The sequence below is a fragment of the Fringilla coelebs genome (genome assembly GCF_963513975.1).
Source record: "Fringilla coelebs genome assembly, chromosome: Z".
Taxonomy (NCBI): domain Eukaryota; kingdom Metazoa; phylum Chordata; class Aves; order Passeriformes; family Fringillidae; genus Fringilla; species Fringilla coelebs.
In genome coordinates, this window is record NC_140031.1 from 10443042 (window position 1) to 10461698 (window position 18657).

Consider the following 18657-nt stretch of genomic DNA (forward strand, 5'->3'; position numbering starts at 1 on the left):
ACACTCAAAGAAGTTCTCCAGAGGTGGCGAGCACATTCCAGTTTGATGTCCAGGCCTGGTTTCAGTTCCATAACATACCTATGTGATCCTGTTTCATGACCCTCACCCACTTCTATGAGCTTCAGGCAGATGCCACAAGAATGTGCACCATGAGGTGCTCACAGGCAGCTCTGCCTTCCCACTCACCTGTCTGGCTCCTGCTGACTCCAGCTGCTGGGGCAGAGAGTGCTTTCTTCCACCCCGGGAATATTTCACTGCTATTTCGTAATTTGATTCACCATTTTCCACCGTCAGCTCATCGTCTTCTCCCACAGACTCCAAGCGGGATCCAGCACCTAAGAAAAACCACAGTAACACATCCTGCAACATCTGAGAGCTGCTTTAGCCTCCCTCACCAGCAGGCAATAACCACCTCCTGCAAATCCCAAATTAAAGTGCCTTAAAACAATACTACGCACTTCCCAGCCAGGCAACTGGAAACCAGTTTTGAACACACTCAACCAAGAACTTTTCCTGCTGTTTTCTGCAATCTTTCATTGATACTGAACTCGTGGTATTAACGAAAAGCAGAAGATAATTGAGTCAGTAGCTCAGGGACAGGAAAGAAATTCATCTGTTCACACCCAATGGCACTTGCCAGTGCACTAAGCTCTCAGGCTTCATGTATTTAAAATTAAAAGACCTGACACTGCAGCAGTATTCATTTCTGGAGGTGTCATGTCACTTTGAGGGAATTTTTTCTGGAATGGAAAAAGTAAAAATGTGCCAAAAAAAATGCTATTTTCTTTCCTTTTGGCAACAATTCTAGGTTTTTTCTGTAGGTTTGTCTTAAAGAGAGGAGTGCAGAGTTCATGTAAGAAACAGAATTATTTGTCTTGAAGGACATCCTGTAATTAGCCACAGAGTATCCTACTCCTCGCAACAGGGCTCCTCCAATTCTCATTTTCTCCAAGGTCCCTGCAGAATCCCCAGTCACAGCAGGTCCTGCACATTTATCCTTGTCATTTCCACACCACACAGGGAAGGGACATTAACTCCTATTTTACAGATGAAAACCCAAGACGTAAGCCAAATTTGCACAAGCTGGATCTCATGATGAGGATTTCAGATTACTTTAAACCAGCCTTATGTTGGAGCTGCCACAGAGAGCAACAGCTCTGATTTCCCTTCATCGTCACTGCCTGTACCCCAGGAACTGGGAGACATGGTCTGAGGGAGATGCATGAAAATTTGCCCAGGAGAGCCCCAAACACATTTTCTGCCACCTCCTTCCTGCCTGGAGGCTGTGTGAGCATCACTGCCAGTGCCAGGGAGGGATAGAGCACAGAGCTGGGGCAGCTGCTTTTTTTCACTCAGCATGAAAGCAATTCTGCTGACACATCATAGGTAGAATTTGTACCCACTGCCCAGAGCGCAATTTAAACCTGCTCCCTGCTTTGGGATCTGAAATTGGAATCTCTGCTTTTCAACTCCCCTTCCCCTGGCACACAGGCTGCTGCTGCTGCACACAGACAGGATAGCAATCTTGGCAGGACCAGCATCCTGGCATTCTTTCATTCCCTGGCACCTACAACTAACCCTTTCCCATCAGTTCTCCCTCTGTTCAGGAGAAGAGTTATAATTCTGTGTTTTCTGCCCATCTCCAAATGCACCTTCCTTTCTCATGCTGCAGTCCAGGCTGGGGGATGCTCCAGGCTCACCCACAGTCCAAGGGCATCAGCACTCATGGCAACAGGGTCTGGATCCCCAGTGACTACCAACTCACAGCCTCAGGGATGACAGGCATAGAAGCCCTCTGCAGTATCCTAAAAATACCTTAGTAATTGGAAATTAGGGTGAACACAGGAGGGAGGGAGCCTCAGAAAGCATTAGGGTTGAGAACATGATCAAGCTCTGCACACAGGTTACTGTTAAGACTTCAGGACAAAGCAACAGAAAATCTGAGGATTAATCACTGTAATTAGCATTTTGATGAGAGCACAATGAAATACACAGAAAATCCAAACAGTAAAAAAAAAAACCAAAAAATAAAAATAAACAAACAAACAAGACACTTCTAAAATTTGCATAATATTTCAGTTCCTACAATAGCTCAGCTCAGGAGGCTGAATGGAACTATCCTACAGATAGGACTTTCCTTCCAAAATAAACTAATATGATTTCAAAGAAATCCTATCTCACTTTTAGAAAGTTAAAATAAATACACTACAAGAAAAAAATCTACAATTGCTATCTTCTATCAGTCCAGCTTTACCTTGAGATCGACTTCTGTATTTCAGTATGCCACTTGCCAGAGTTGAACTCTGATTGTTTCCTTTGGACACTTCTGCACAAGCTGGATCTTGAGACTTCTCAGTTTCCATCACCTAAAAAAATTTTTTAAAAAAAGAAGTTCTTGTAAACCTGAGATGTTGATGACATTTTTCTCGTTGTCATTATGGAACAGAAAATTTCATTGCACGTCATCTTTGTTTCTAAAACATGTCATTGTATTAAGAATTTTCTATAAGTAATTTTTCGTAATGCCTTTGGACATTACGGTCATGCCTCCTCTGCAAGACACCACACTAATGCCTCCAGAATGCATCCGTGCACTCCATGGCACCTTGCTCTGTTGCTTCTGCATGTATTTGAACAAAATTCTAGCTTTTATTCCCATTTGTGCTGCTCTGCAGGCTTCCAGAGACATCACATCTTTACAGAGAAAACTACTTTTGAAAAGCATTATTTTACTGTTAGTGTCTGCTGAGCACCAAAGCAAAGTCTGATGATGAAAAGCTTATTTAACAGAAAGTTATTACAGCTAAGCACTTTAAAAGCCTGGAAATGAGCAATTAAAGTTTACAGGTGGAACCACAACCCCTTGACCCTGAGTAAGTGCACCAGGACAGGAGGAGTCTCTTTACCGACTGTGTTTGCCCGGACGCCAAGTAACAAGGTAAGCAGCACGGCCACATGTCCTCTGCCTCCTGCTCTCCTGTGCTCAGGGACAAGCAAAGCTGCCAATGGGCAGGCTCTGCCCAGCCCCTGCATTTTGGAAGGTGCTGGTGAACTGCTGGAAGTCAGTTTTAAAAAAACCCCACCCAAGTAGCCAAACGCTTTCCTGTAAAAATAATTTCTGCTTCTGCTATTGAATCTTAAAAACGTCAGTCTTTCCCACAACCTGCCTCCCCATCCCCCAGCCCCTCTAACACCCATGCCAACAAAGCCAAAGTTTATCTTTTGTGCAAAGTCTAGACTTCGTGATTTTAGTTTGAACAGTAGAAACTTCAGGAAAACATAAAACTGGCAGAAACAGGAAGCTGGAATGGGAACTGCTTTTTATTCCTTCCCCTTCAACATGAACAGCTACACTTAATTTACACACAGTATGTACATCCTAGCAAGTAGTTGCTGATCTTTCAAGGCACTGCAGCAACTACTTTAGAGTCCACTTCCAGCATCAAATGCTTTGCAGCTCACAGCTCCATGTAAACTTAGAACCATCTGACTCATTCATCAGCCTGAAAAAAAACCAGCACTTGTGATTTGGTCTCCCTGAAAAGGGCCTGATTCCAGAAGACATGTAAGACATCATCTTGAAAACCCCACCTAAGATACCCAAACCATCAGCAATTAGGTCACAGCCAAAGTATCCCAAGCTCTCCTTCCAAGAGACTTCTGAGATTCCCAGAAGAGAGCAGGAGCACATGGAAATCAGACAGGACCTCATGGATCTCACAAAGATACCCTGAAATTTGCCATACAAGAGGGAACACTCTTTATGAAGTGAGGGTCCCTTCCCTGCAGAAGGGTAGAAATTATTTGCACAGACGCAAAAATCACAGGGTGGTCTTACAGGTGTACAAATCAATTGCTGCACAGGGCCAGGGCTAACTTTGTGCTGGGAAAATATGTGAAGTACAGAGATGAAGAAAAACAAGATGAATGTCTCCCTGAAGCAGCCAGTTTTGCTGGTGTGCTTTGGGCATCCAACAGATGGGGATGGGTCCAATCTGACTTTTCTGGAGCTGAGCACAACACAGATCAAGTCTGCAGCTGTAAGCTGTTTGTTTTTCGCAGTCTGCATGGATATGGGCAGCTGTACCTGGTAAGACCACACAGCTCCCAGCCCAAAGCTGGACCACTTCCTCCAACTCAGAGGAAGGGAGAAAAAATTACTTAGTTTGTAGTATTATACAAAGAGATGCTGAAATCATCTCTGCCAGGGCCCATTTCCACCCTGAGCTCAGGCTCAAGGGTGACCTATTCAGTACATGTTATGCCTCTACTACATGGAGCTTGAGTTTGGTTTCTTGCTGATATGCTGGGGTTTTTGCTGATTATTATTTTGACTGTGCCACAGGAGAAAAGCACCAGTGCATTTCATAACCACATACATTTTCATCTAGTGGGGTGGGAAGAAAAACAAGACACAATTTCCACTTGTATTAAAACTGTGCACCCGAAGCTACCTTCCCCTCATGGCAATCCTGGAGCCTGTGAGCCTACAGATAGCACACCCCCAAACGCCATGTATGATCCACAGACGGTCACATGTCTGCAAACACCAATGCTAGGGAAAGCCTCAAGACATTCTCAACAGATTCCTGAAATTATAGTTTATCCAACTAGGCTTCAGACTACAATTAGGAAGCAAAAACATGTAAATTATCTGTGTCATTAAAAATATTTAAATTATCTGTGTTTGGGGTAGTAGTATTTTTCTGACACTAATTATAAACACATAGGCGAAGTCACTAACATTTGCAATGAAGTAGATATTCTTTAAGTTGTTGAGCTTGTCTAATAAACCACCAGGAGTTTTATCCTGTTCAGAAAACACCCAGAAATCTGATCTACAAAGCTTGCAAGAACTCCCCAAAGGCCCACGTCTGTAATCTTTGGCTCTCTCATAACCTAGACAAGAATAAAAACCCAGCTCTACCTTATCCTTCTGGCCATGAACATATCGCTTTACTGTCTGGAGGTGGCTGCCCAGATTTATCCATGCCATTTTAATTTTCCTCACTTTCATGGAAATGAAGCTTATTACTTCAGTCCTGTAGGTCTCTTATTAAACTAAACCAATAAATCCCTCCCAATGCTGTCCCAGTGTTAAGGACAAGGGGAGCTTTAACACGCACAGTAGTTTAAAGGGAGATCTAAAAATAGAGCCCATTTTGCCAGTTCATTAAGTAGCTCTGGGATCAAGTGACGGTGACATCTCAATTGATTTCGAAGGAAACGGCACTATCAGGGACACGCGGTCCTGGCACTGCACCAGAACGAACAACTGCCCTCGGAGTCCTCGCCTCGGCAAAGCTCCAGCGTGACCAGGCTCTTAATTAGGCGAGATGAGGAGCAGGATTATGACAGTCTGCACTGTTTAACCACAAACAGCTTGGCAATCCCTTGCCGATCTACAAAAACAAGACGGCATACAGAGGTTGATACAATTTAATAAGCAAACTGCTTTTCTGCTGCCCTTGCAGAGCTCCTCAGCTGCTGCCTTCCCCCATCAGCGAGCCCACCCAATTCCCCCACGGCACAGCCCGGCTGGCTCTGCTGAGGAGTGCTAGCAGCATGCAGACCAGTTTATCCTGGTGGCTTGGGAATGAAGCAGTGAGAGCCAGGCTGAGAAGTCTGCAGCATGACAAATTCTGTCCTACCTGCACTGGCAAAGCAAGTCCACCAGCAAGACTACTGCCCTTCTTCAGAACAGCCACATGAAAGAGGAATGGCTGTGCACCAGCACAAGCTCAGTGGGAAAATCCCACATATTCTCTGGTCCCATTCACACTCTGTCCTGGTCTTCGGCCATGACAACTTTCCCTCAAGCAGCACTACCCCAAAATTAACCATTAATTGCCCCAGCACCACTGTCTGTGGGGCAGCCAGGAGGAACTCAAGGCCTCCACCAAGAGCCAGCACAGACTCTTCAGAGCTATGCCCCAAACACCCAATGCAAACCTTCACCTGTTCCCTGCACAAAGTCTTTCTTCCCTTGAGACAAGCTGATGCCTTAAAGCCTTTAACCTTTAAAAATTTTTTCAAGTTTTTTTTTTTCCCACAATCTGGTATAATTCTAGCTGTTTCAGTTATTTGTGCAATTACTTATTGCTTTATGGGGCACAGCATGCTTTAAGCCTTAAATGTATCCGCTAGGCAGGGAACTCCACATGCCCCTTTTGCCTGGCACTGAAAGTAAAATACCTTCACTCTTAAATTAGCTCTTTTTCGTTTTAATTAAATCCATCTCACAGATAAATTACAAACTGCAGCACTATAATTTACGAGAATTAACATTGCAAGTGATGCAGAGGACATGGATGTTCTTATCTTGGACAGTGCTGAGTTTTCCATGCCTTACTGCTCTGTTTTAGGGCATGTACAAATCTGCACAGATCCTAGAAGGAGGCTCATGAGCCTCCTAGAAAGAGGCTCATCAGGGGCTGCAGCACCCAGGGACATTTTTCCAAAACACAGTACATCCCAAAGCTCAGGGAGCTTCCTAAACTGCACCACAGGGCTCACAAGAAGTCCAAATTAAATCCAGATATAGCAATTTTTAGTACAAGCTAGAGGACTCCCCTCTTCCAAACACCACTTGCATTGTTGCTCCTCTCTTTCATGACACAAAAGCAGAGAACTACTTGGAGCCAGGGATGGAGGAAAAGAGAAGAAACATCACCTTCAGGTCAGCACTAATTCAGGGTCTTGAACTGGCACCTCTATAAAAACCAGTGCCCTGGTTGCTCCCCTGGGGCAAAGCTGACAAGGAAGACAGGAGCAATGCACATTTACCAGGGAGGCCTCCGGAGGGCTCAAAATAGAGCTGTGTTTGGCAGCACTGGTAAGACAAAGCCTCCACCACCTTTCCCAGAAGCTCACCTGGGAAATACACATGCTGGTAACATGAGGAGCAGCCCATACTTCCTCCTGCCAAGCCAAAGGGAACGGGAACCCAAGCCCTCCTTTACTTAATTTTAAAGAAAGTGTTGGAAAACTCTTGGTTCATGTGCAGCAAGAGATCAGGAAATCAGATAAACAGTCAAGAACTGGAGCTGCCCAGCTTTCTGAATAGGTGGAAATGCCAAATAAACAAAACAAAAGCTTTTAAAGTGCTGTCTACCACTTTACTAAATGCCTACACTCAAAAGCGACCCTAAGCCTTCAGTACAATGCAGTAGTTGCTAGACAGGGAATTACTATTCACTTCAGTAGGCACAAACCCCCAACAGTTATTTTTGTGTCTCTTCTCAAAATCTACTGCGTAGATACACAAGAGTAGTTAGAGAGTAAATATACAAGAGTGGAGTACATACAGAGTCATACACAAACCCGCACAAGAAACAAAACCTGGCATTCACCAGCACAAAGACAGCAGCAATATTTGCCTATGCCCGCTCTGTAAACAGACTGGAAATGCACTGTGGCAGAGCTGAGCTATTCTCATCTTTGGTAATGTTATTTTTTTTACAAGACTCTCCAAAACCTTCTTGAATGTGTTTGACACCAGGAGCCACCATGTGTTGACCACTATTCAGAGGATGCTGGCAGGTTCTTGATGAAGCAGGGTCCCAGCTGTGCTGGCTCCAATGACTCTCTGGTCAGAGCTGCAGCTAAGCAAAGCACACTCCATTTTCAGATATCCAAAGAGTCACTAAAATTATTCATACTGTTTCAAAGAGAAAAAATTTCAAAAAAATATCCTTTTAAATATGAAGAAAAGCAGGAAAGGGCTAAGGCAGCTACGTTTTCCAAGAAACACATATCACAGACAACACATGCCTTGGAAACAGTAAGATGCTCCCAGCAAAACAGTTCCCAATCCTTTTTGGACAAGACTACTCTTCTTCTGCAGTACATTATGATTTTCCACTAGAAACAGCTTTTGAGCTAAAGGAAATCAAATGCACACAAACAGATCCCTGCTGTTCTCTTTTTTATGCCTTTCCCCCCCCAAAACATAAAAAAAGCAGGACACATGCTTTCCATGCAGTTTAGTCACTGCCCACGAGATGTCTCTATGTGCTGCACAGAGATCCCAGAAGACCAGTCTTAGTAAACAGCAGAGACCTAAGGGATTCCATGAGTGTATGACAAACATGGAACTCAAGCAGTGTGAAAGCTGCTTCAGCTACTCCATTATTTTGCTTAATACATGCTCAGTTCATGGCTCACCACAAATCTGGAGCCTTTACATCATAACAAACAATAAATTGCTTACCTTTTTTCTTTCTTTTTCTTTTTTCTTTTTTTTTATGACTATCTTTTAATTCCCAGAAAAGGACAAAATATGCAATAATCACTCAAAATAAACAGGTCTCCTGAGAATGAAACAAGACCTTCTTAATGCCGACGCCAACCAACAGCTGCAGAGAGTGTTCCCATGACACCACTGGTGGGAGCTTTGGATTTCAGCTCCAAACTGGCATTTTATACCATTCTTGTATACCTAAGTATACAAGAAGATATGGAATATGTAAGAATTATCTTTCATACATGGATGAAGTGTCTTTCATACCTGCATCTTCGAGGATCTGAAACCTCATACATTATGGATGCTGCACAGCACATCTCAAAATTATTTTTACCTGATTCAAATCAAGATTGGACAGTGCACACGGTCAAAAATTTGCAGATGTGGTTCTGAGACATTCACACTAACTCAAAAATTCTCAAGTGTGTATCATCCTTCTGCTAATGTATGTGAACTGCATGGCTGTGACAGCATTTCTCTTGTTTCAGTGCCATGAGGGTGTTATTTTTAGCTTGTTAAAGGCAGTTCATCTCCTTCAAAACTGGGCAGTTATCCAAACAGCCAAACGAGAGACAGGCTGTACTGTATCTGATGCTTTATGGGAAAAGCCCTCATTCACAAAAACAAAGACCATGCAGAACCTGTACCACAGATAAACTGGTGTTTCTATTATTTTGCTGACTCAGCTTTCAAATAAATCACATGGGAAGAGCAAAAATTGTAACTCTGGGCATTGTCCACATTGTTATTTATGGTCAAGTAAGAAAGATTATGTTCCACCAGCCCAAGCAACAGGAGGTATTCATGATTTGTAGACAGCATCACATCTACAGAGAACCCTTCAAGTACTGGACCCTGGGTGAGTTTTCTCTGGTCTTTGCCTTTAAGATGGAAGCGGTAGGAAAAGGCCCAGAAGGGCTGGGAGCCAGGCACAGGGAAAGACAGGAGTGCTCTGAGAAGCTCCCTCCTGACATGAAGAACGCACTCATGTTAATTTCTCCTTGACAGGTGAATTTTACAATGTGTGAAAAACAGTAATCCAGTGATGCTGCACCCCTGGAGGCCTGTCAGCACTCTTTCTCCTCCCCCAGCTCAAGCGATGTGTGCCAACACCTTCCCCCAGCCCTGACCAGAGTCACACCACTACAACCAGCCCATCGCTGAGAAACCCCCCCACAACAAGTCCAACTGCAATTGCTTATTTTAATGTAACAGGGCTTCTAGAAGCCCTAACACTGTGTGAACAAGATTTGGTCTCCAAGCATTCTGTCATTTTCTCTTGCCCAAATTCCTAATTATATTTACTCTGAAAACTTGCTTCTAGAGTCACTGTAGGCCCCAGCGTGCTCTCATCAGCCACAGCAAGAGGGAAGGGCACTCCATGGGCAAAGACCCATCGATATGCTGGACATATACTGTACCTCAGAAAGGTACAGTACAGCTGGACTTTCAACAAATTCAGCATTTACAGCTGAGCAGCAGCTGTGAGCCATGCCAAGGTACAGCTGGACCCTGCCCTTGCCTGCCCCTTCCAAGAGAGATGGGGCACAGGGCAGGATCTGCAAACATTGCCAGTCATCACCACGAAAAGGAAAAGAGTTGTTGAACCCTACCCAGTACATAAAAAAACCCCACACACAAAGCTCTTCAATTTCTTCCCCTTCCCCCCATCCCTAAGTAAAGCCTTTCATTGCTAAGCAAATTTCTCGCAGGAAAATATTTTTCTTGCTTTTCTCCTAGCCATGCAGCGCTGTTTGAGGAGTGAGCTGTGTTTCTGCAGCCTGTGTTGAGACTGCAGTGCCCTAATGGGAACAAACACTCCAGTACTCCAAGTAACGAGGGCCCCTCTCCACGCCCTGCGCACATTTAATTGTTGAGTTATGCTTCCTGTTCCTTCTCAATGCTAATGCTTTCTCTGAAATTCTCTCTCACTGTTTCCAGAAGAACTTTTGACCCCAAGACTGTTTTTAAAGTTATGGCATTGTTATCCTGTTCTTCATTATGCTTGCATGGCTACAGGTAATTATGTGTGGATTCTCTAGTAAGACAGAAAGGCTCATGGCAGAAAACAACTAGTCAGTCCTACAGCACAGAAAAAAGAAATATGAACTGAGAGGGAGTTAAATAAATGCAATTCTTCACATTCACCAAACAGGTTTATTTATCCCCTTTCAGCTACATGTCTTGCATGAAAACCACAGGTGGGCTTTGGCAGGGATCAGGTAACCTGGATCACACAGGGAACCTTTAACAGCAGCCATCCTGTTTCTCTTGCTGGTAGGAGGGTGAAGACCTTGCAGGGTCATGGATGTCTCCGCATGCAATGTGCCCAGCCCTGACGTGAAGGCACACATCCCACACTTCAGGTCATCTCAAATGATTAAATATGAGTAGAAAGGCCCTGATACCCCCCAGCAGAGGGGGTACACACAGCTGGGGGTGCTGCCAGAGGCGGTGTCCCCAAGGATTGCCTGCACAGTGAGCCTGGGCACAGGGAGGCAAATTCCTTTCCCAGCGCCCTCTCAAAAGGAAGAGATGAGGGTGACCTCCTTTTCTTTTTTCACAGTTCTATTCTGCATGGAACTGACTCAGCTCAGGGTCCTGCCTCCAGCATCAGGAATGGCAGATTTAAGAATCTGGGGAGAACACAAGATTTAAGTACAGAGAAGCAGTTCCCAGTCTTCCATCCCTGCCTCCAGCAACTACAGATCCAAACCTTATGAGGCAGACACCCTCTTGCTGTGTTTTACTAACCTCTAGAAATTTTAAGCCATTAATATAAAGCTGGTCACTGAAGCTGAATATTTAAAAAATATTCAGACAATCAGATTTTGAACCACACAAAAGCAAGTAACTTCTGAAGGAACCAAGAATGGCCCATGCTTCTGTCTAGGGACCAAAAATCCCCCAAATTCATTGGACACTTTAAATCATCCAAGGCAAATACTATCATATTATCCTATTTTGCACTTGGACATAAAATAGTGACATTTTAGAATAGCAGTGTCAACTGCACATGGCAAAATATGGATTGGGGTGGAGGGGTTTAAAATCCTCAAAATATCTCAGGACCATTTAGGATAATACAATTCTCTGGCCAGTCCTTCGTGTCTGAAGTTAAGGAATATTTTGGACAAACTACTCCTGAAAGAAATGTACTTTAAGGACATTAATGTAATCCTACTTCTGTCTGGCAGCACAAGTCTTAATGAAGTTAAAACTTTAAGGCATGTTTCATGTTAAACAGGGCTTTACATAAGAAGACTGTAAAAGCAGAACTCCCTTTAAATTGTATTACATGATTTTTATTAATGAAACTTAACAAATGGACTTTCAAGTAAAACTTAAAATTATACTTCTCTTAAATTACAGTTTTCAAGCGTCACTAAACTCTTCTGCTGTGTTCTGCAGAAGCTGACTAGCTCAGACTCTATTTTCCTGTCTAAAAATGCTGGAGCAGAACTTAAAAGACTTGAAAACAACTGCTCATGGGGAAATTTTTTAACAACCAGCATCTAGAAAAGATAATTTTCATCTTACTATTTTTTTCACTGATTTTTAAAATAAGCCAAGTTGGAAGGGACCTTGTGGGGGGTGTCCCATTTCAAAACAGTGACAACTTACATCACTTTCCTTAAGAGCCTGGTTCATCTGAGTTCTACGTAGCTACAAGGATGAGTATTGGAACACATACCTTCATGCCAAGTGATTGTTTTTTCTGTGTGGCTCAGCCTTTAGGCAATCAGGTGCTAAAGCACAAGTCCATCAGGTCTATTAATTATGGCTCTGACCACTCAGCAGTGAATTATATTCACAGAGAAGTTAATGACACAGTACCTCTGACAAACCTAGAAGCTCCTGCAAGTTTTTTAGTATCTTCTAGACTTGTTTAAGAATTAGATAGACATTGTTCTGGGTCAGAAAAGGGACACTGAAGCCTCAGCTGATAATAAAACATGCTGAATTACTCATTATGACATAACCACCCAGCACCTGACAGCACTCCTTTAAGTCCCTCCAAAGCTCTGCAGAGTAAACAAGCAAATCCATTAACCTATTGTCAGAGGGTAGAGATGTAACTCCTGGACAGGGCTGAGTTGAGAGCTTCAAATCTAAGATGTCTGACTCCCAGACTGAACTCACAGTCTCAGTTACCTGGAGCAGACCTTGAGAACCACCCATCCTGAAAGTCTAATACAATTACATTTGCCCTGATTAAAAATAGTTCAGCTTAGTTCCTGCTTTTATCCTCAGCCACACTGTCATCCCTTATCTACAGTACAGATATAATGGAATATATGTGAGAGAAAGAGAAGACACATGAATATCATCAAAAGCATGAGAGCAGTACAGAGCAGTGATTTCCAGAGCAATATTGCAATAATAAATTGGACTATACATTTATATAAATTCAAAAATAAAATCTTGTGATGCTTTGATTTCATACTGGCCTTGAATCAGCCTCTAAGCTTTGCTATGAAAAATACCCCCCAGTCTTGCCAGGTGGAAAAAAGCCACATGAATTTTATCTTTTCCATACATTTACCTTCCTCTGTGATATGCAGTATTTGCACAGCCCAGCCCAGCTCAGGCTGCCCAGACCTGAGTGGGATGGATGAGGATGAAGGTAAAGCTGAGAGGTTTACACAGACAGACTGCCCACCCCTGGCTGCAGAGAGCCCTGTCTGCACTCTGAGGCTGACACAGCAATTGCAAGGGGAACACAAACACATTCTGTGCTTTGGATCAGAAAAGCAATGATTTCATCTGCAGATCAAGCAAAAACAGAAGAGGTCCTGAAAGTAACCAATAACTTATTACATTTCTTTAAATTACATCCTTTCAACAAAAGAAACTACTAAAAGCAGAAAAGACAATGGGAAAAAAAAAACCCTGCTGCTACTCTTCTAAAGTGTTTATTGTACCCATATTTCTGTGATTTCCCCTCAACCTTCCGATGGTGTATTCTGAAAGCAAAGAGCTATTGCCATCAGGGGTGAGAGCGCCCAACAGGCAGGCAAATCCAGCTGGCTCTGAGTTAGTGGCACCACCACTGCCAGCTGCAGTGGCACTGTGATGGACATCAGGGCAGGCTCTAAACTCAAGTCCAAGCAGAAGGCTCTGGGAGCTCATGCAGCTGTGTCCTCATGGTCACGAGCACCTCAACCATCTTGAGCTTCCCTGAGCACTACGTTAATCTAGAAAGGAAACACTTGATGAAAGAGCCATCACTGGCAACGATGGAGAGCCTTGCTGGAATAGACATGAGCAAGCCAAGTGACAGATAACTCCCAGTGTGTGCAGAAAGAGTCAGTGGAATGCCCGGGAGCCTAATCCTGAAGACACATATAATTAAATTTTGTTGAAACTGATTTTTATTTTTAAGTGCTGCTGAGCCATAGCCTTATTAGAAATTAACCAGAACAGAAAGCATGATATGTAGAAGAATTCAAAGTATTTTGATCATCGAAAGAATGCTTAGATACCCACTCAAGTTTGCACATAAACACTAAACCAACATCAGCATGCGAAGAGTCCCACATTTATTTGTTTTTCCCTTCATCCCCCAAAAAAGGTAACCTGGCACATAGAAGAGCAGACAGTGAAGAAGTAATAAAATTTGTCGGAGTATTAAGATGTGCTAGAGTGTTATAAACATTGACTCAAAGTAAGTCAGAGATGACAGGCATGTAGGAAGTAAACACCAGCTTCATGAGACTCATCCTGAGGAACAGCCTTTTTGCTCAGGTGTAAGTGTAAAAATATAAAATTGAAACAAATGACCAAACCAGTATCATATCTGAGCCATCCAAAGGCTTAACTGATTTATTTTAGCAGAAAAGAGTGCGAGGGGAAGACAAGAAGGGAAAATAAGAAATAGATAAAACCTTCAAGTGAATCCACCTGCCTTCCCTTGCCGGAAAACCAGTCCACAAGCTCTTTAGATTAGAAACATAATTTTATTTTTTGTCTGCACCATACAAAAAAGGCCCAGAAGACATATGAAGTTTCACAGAGCTACTGCATTACAAATATATAACAATAACCTACTTAATCTCTTTTTAATGCAGCCCTGAAGAGAATGCAAGTGAGATTATCAACCAGCAGCATTTATTCAGACCTTCAACTACGGTTCACCACCAGAAATTCCTATCCCTCCTCCAAAGTGTCTGTTGGCTTTGACAGAGCAAATACAAACTTCAAGACTTGGATCATAAACTGTTAAAGAAGTTTTGTTACAAAAGGAGGGGAAAGAAGAGCAAGCAACTGTGTAAGCATGGCAAGAGACTTTGCATCAGATCCAACAAAAGCAGTAGAAGTGGGTGGAAAACAATCGAAGAGAAAAACAAAACCATGATTGCAACATAGGCTGGAGGCCTCGAGAGCTCCTGTTCCCCGTGCTGCTGCCTTGCTGCAGCTCAGAGATGGCAGGGGCTGTGGTAAATGCCATCCCCTTTCCAGCTTCTCCCCCACATCCCGTGCAGAGAAGGTCTGAGTGGGATGGGATTGCCCGGTCCCAAGGACATACTCCACGTCAGGCTGTAGAAGAATGTGACAGATGCAAACAGGCTTTGAGAGAGAGAGTAAAAATGTCACACCAAAACCACACTTACAGCAACCAGTTTTTCAGGAGACACATTCACTCCTTTCGCATCTTCTTCTTCTGGCTCTTCGTTTTCCTTATTGTCAGTGCAAGAGACAGAGTCTTGGACTGAGCAAGTGCTAAGCAAGTCTGGCAAACTGGTAGATGGATACTTCAGAAGATCCCCTTCAGAAGATTCCTACCCGAGAGACAACACAATATATTACATCACGTGCAGAAAACCGCCAGTGCCAGAGTAAAACTGCCCCATCTCACCTGCCCATTGTGAGCTCCCTGGTAATCCTTCCTGTGTTACACACTTCCACATGCTCAAACTTTTAATGGTCTGGTTATAAAAAGCAGGCTTGGTTTAAAAGTGTATATATAGTAAACATAGGCCGATACACATTTAAAACATTTAGACTTCATAAAGAAGAATTTAAAATAAATGCTTCTTTGGCAGCCTGTTCCTCCCCACTTTGGATTTAGTAAATATCACTGAGAGTGAACTGAGAATTGACAGACCTCATTACTCATTCCATTGCAACCCAAATCACACCCTGTGCTCCTGTTCCCTCCCTGTGGATGTTCCTTTTACGTGTTTATCTACCTAGAGACATAAGAATAATACACTGGCAATGCTACTTAGGACAATGTAATGAAAACTGACCACCAATCCTCTACCAACTCATTCCCAAAGCTCAAGCATCTGCTTCCAGTCTTTGCCATGTTTTCTGGCAGGCAAACATGTGCCTCAGCCAAAAGAGGTGGCCAGACAGACTCACTGCTTTCAGAACAAATTCTGTGTTACTGATCACCAGACCAAAAGGCAAAGCTGCATTCCTATACTAAGAAATAATGAATGCCCAGAGGGAGCTACTAGGGAACACTTCACCTATCTACAGCTTTTCTGGGGCTGCTAGAAATATGGGACAGGCTGTATTCCCTAATGGTTGCTTTCCAAGTCCCCCTTCCAGGGACATGAAAACAGTTCAAGTGCACAGAGCACACAACAAGCAGCCTGATCAGGAAAGTGAAGTTTTATGCCCTAAGTTTATGCATGATGATTATTTTGGTGATGTCACCACAGGAACAAGCACTTAATTTTAAGGAGAAATAAATGCAGTCTACTGCCTTGTGCTTTGGCAGAGTCCAGCTGTCTAAAGGAAACACAAAATGTACCTACTTCAGGAGAAAGTGTGGTGTTTCCAGAATAAACACTTGTGGGGTTAAAGCCAGACTGTGACTCTGAAGAAGATCTGCAATGAACTTCAATGTCTAACAGAAATGTTAGAGAAGTCACAGGCTCTTCACTTTGGATATGGTGGAATAGAGGCTCTTCTTGAAAAACACGTGCATGCAGTATCCTGGGAAGCCTTAAGAGCATCCAGACATTAAAGTCACAGAAACCTGCTTTGGAATGGCTGAGGAAATCTGAAGGTGCAGCCAAGAAAAAGACTCAAAATTCTGACACAGTGGCTTGCTGACACCCTGGAAATGCAGGTATATGAGTGCTCTGATTGGGCCAAGATGTTCCTGTCACCACCTCAAAGGCTCTGGTGACCTCCACATTGTATCCCTGGGTGCTTTTGGGAGTCGTCTGGCCATATACCAAACACCTGCAGCAACCCAGGTCTAGGGACAACAGGATATGCTCCATGGAGAAGAGCAAATGGAGGTGAGCAGGATTTTCTTAAACAAAGAAGCAAAATTTATGTAATATCCCTTCAACCTCTTCTGTGATCAAGGCAGAATGAACAGTCCAACTGATAAATGCGTTCCACTCTCATTTCCCTGAAGTTTCCTGTTCCTTTATCTGCAAGAGCTCCATTCCATGTTATTAACAAGGACAAAATAAGGAATTCAAGCCAAGAGATCATTTCCAAGAAATCTCAGGCACACAGATAGGACAGAGATGGGAGGTACACAGCCTGTGCAGGCAGGAAGCAGAAGAGGCTCAGAACAGCCTGCTTTACTTAGCATGTAATTTTAAGAAAATGGTTTTGGCCGAAACTTAGGTAATGTCTGCATGAATAAATACTCATCTGCACACTGAGTGACAGTGACAGTACAAGCAAATCATTAATTTGGTCTATACCGTGCTGATTTGCCACAGATTTATGGCAGCTACTGATATATTTCCCCTAGCTGTGCATTAAATTTAGAGCAGCAGAAGTGCACACGTGATTCCCCATGGAAAACACGCCCTTTTCATGCAGCACTTGCTCAAACACTTGTGGATGTACATTAGTGAGACCACCCAGGAGATGTCTGTACCTTGCTAGAGACCACCAGCTGCACCAGGCCAGCGGCCGAGCGGAGGAGGGCCACGGCATCCTGGTGGGAGAGCCCCACCAGCGACTGCCCGTTGATCATGAGGAGCTCGTCGCCGGCCACCAGCCTGCCATCCCTGCAGAAACAGAGTGGGAACACGGAGCTGCAGGGTGCTTCTACCACAGTGCCTGGCGCCGCTGCCATGTGGTGGGATGTGGAGGCATGGACAGCGTACGATCTCACTATGCTGATATCGCACTGATTAGTGCTGTATTACTTTCTAGAAAAAGCGGCTCAGAAAGGACCCACCTGAAATCATCACCATAACATGGGGAATTTCAGAGGGGAATCTCACCCTCTTTGTAGGCGGAGACTCTACAAGTCCTCTCTGTGACCCACTGCATTAGGTAAGGGAACAGCAGCAAGCCCCATCTCCACCCCATGAGGAACAGCAGGGCAGTCAGTAAGCACCCTGGGGCTGCACAACTGCTCCCAAGGGAAAGGCACATCTTCCAAAAATGGCCTTGGGGGAAAAGCCCAACAAACCATCAGGCTCCTTGGTTTTACCTCCACCACCACGGAAGTGTTTGCTCTGTCTACAGTTTGCTCTGTCTAGAAGAAGCTTCAGTGATCAAACACAAAAATACATTTTTAGTCTGACAATGCCATATTCTCACCCTCACACCACGGGAGGGCAAAACCCTGAACTCCTCTCATGAACCCAGATAACAGCAATGGCTGTGGTTATCCCATCACACCCACCACCGTGTAGGCACCACTGTCACCTCACCTGTGTGCAGAGCCGCCTTCCTCCACATGGGTGACGATGATGCTGTGAGGGGACCGCTTTGACCCTCTGCCTCCCGTTATCTGGATTCCCAGCCCGTCCGTCCCCTTCAGGATGTGCATCTTCCATATGCGGCAACCTTCTCGCTGAGAGAAAACGTGCAGAAAGTCCTTCAATTTGGATTTGGAACACCAAGGGAGGGCTGGGAGGGTATGGGAGGGAGCTATTTAGCACCTTGCTGCCCATCACCACACACCTGTATAGCCCAAGCTATACTGGTGTTTCTGCTGAGCTTTGCTATGTTAGCTGTGGTCCAAGCGAAGGAGGCAAAAAGGAGGAGGCAGCACAGAGCAGGGTCAGCACGTAGAAGTTTCCTTGCAGAGGTGTTTGCAGCTTTTCTGAGCCACGCAGAGGTGCTGCTCTCAATGCCCTGATCCTTTCTGGAGCAACCAGCGGCCTCAAACCCCTTCGCCAAAACTCAAGGATGAGCCATGCAGGGCTGCAGAGGACCAAGACGTGGTTCAAGGGGGACCTTGAACATCAGGTGGCGCATCTGCTGTTGCAGCAGGGACCAGACTTGCATCCCACAGCAGTGCTTCCCTCTCCAGAGGGGTTTGCAGGATTTCAGACACAGGAAAAAAACCACCAACTTCAAATTATCAGCTGCCAATCAAGTATTTCTTACTGGGCAGCTGTGGCACAGATTGTAAATAATAAATTTACCCACTGTGGAGAATAATTTTCAGTATAAGCAAGGTAATAAGCAAT

The 18657-nt window shown here is 44.1% G+C and overlaps 1 protein-coding gene across 4 annotated transcripts in view; it reads right to left on the reverse strand.

The window, feature by feature from the left end:
* PDZD2 (PDZ domain containing 2) overlaps positions 1-18657 on the reverse strand; it is a 137689-nt gene that overhangs the window by 36608 nt on the left and 82424 nt on the right. For 2 of the 4 annotated variants that reach the window (XM_084225054.1, XM_084225055.1), the window contains exons 3-4: positions 2255-2366; positions 187-335 (exon numbers count right to left, since the gene is read on the reverse strand). In XM_084225054.1, the coding sequence (XP_084081180.1) occupies positions 187-335; positions 2255-2366 (261 nt within the window). Of the gene's footprint in view, positions 1-186; positions 336-2254; positions 2367-2906; positions 3016-14859; positions 15028-17105; positions 17239-17892; positions 18036-18657 lie in introns of those variants that run through there. The other 2 variants (XM_084225057.1, XM_084225056.1) reach the window with 2 other exon arrangements.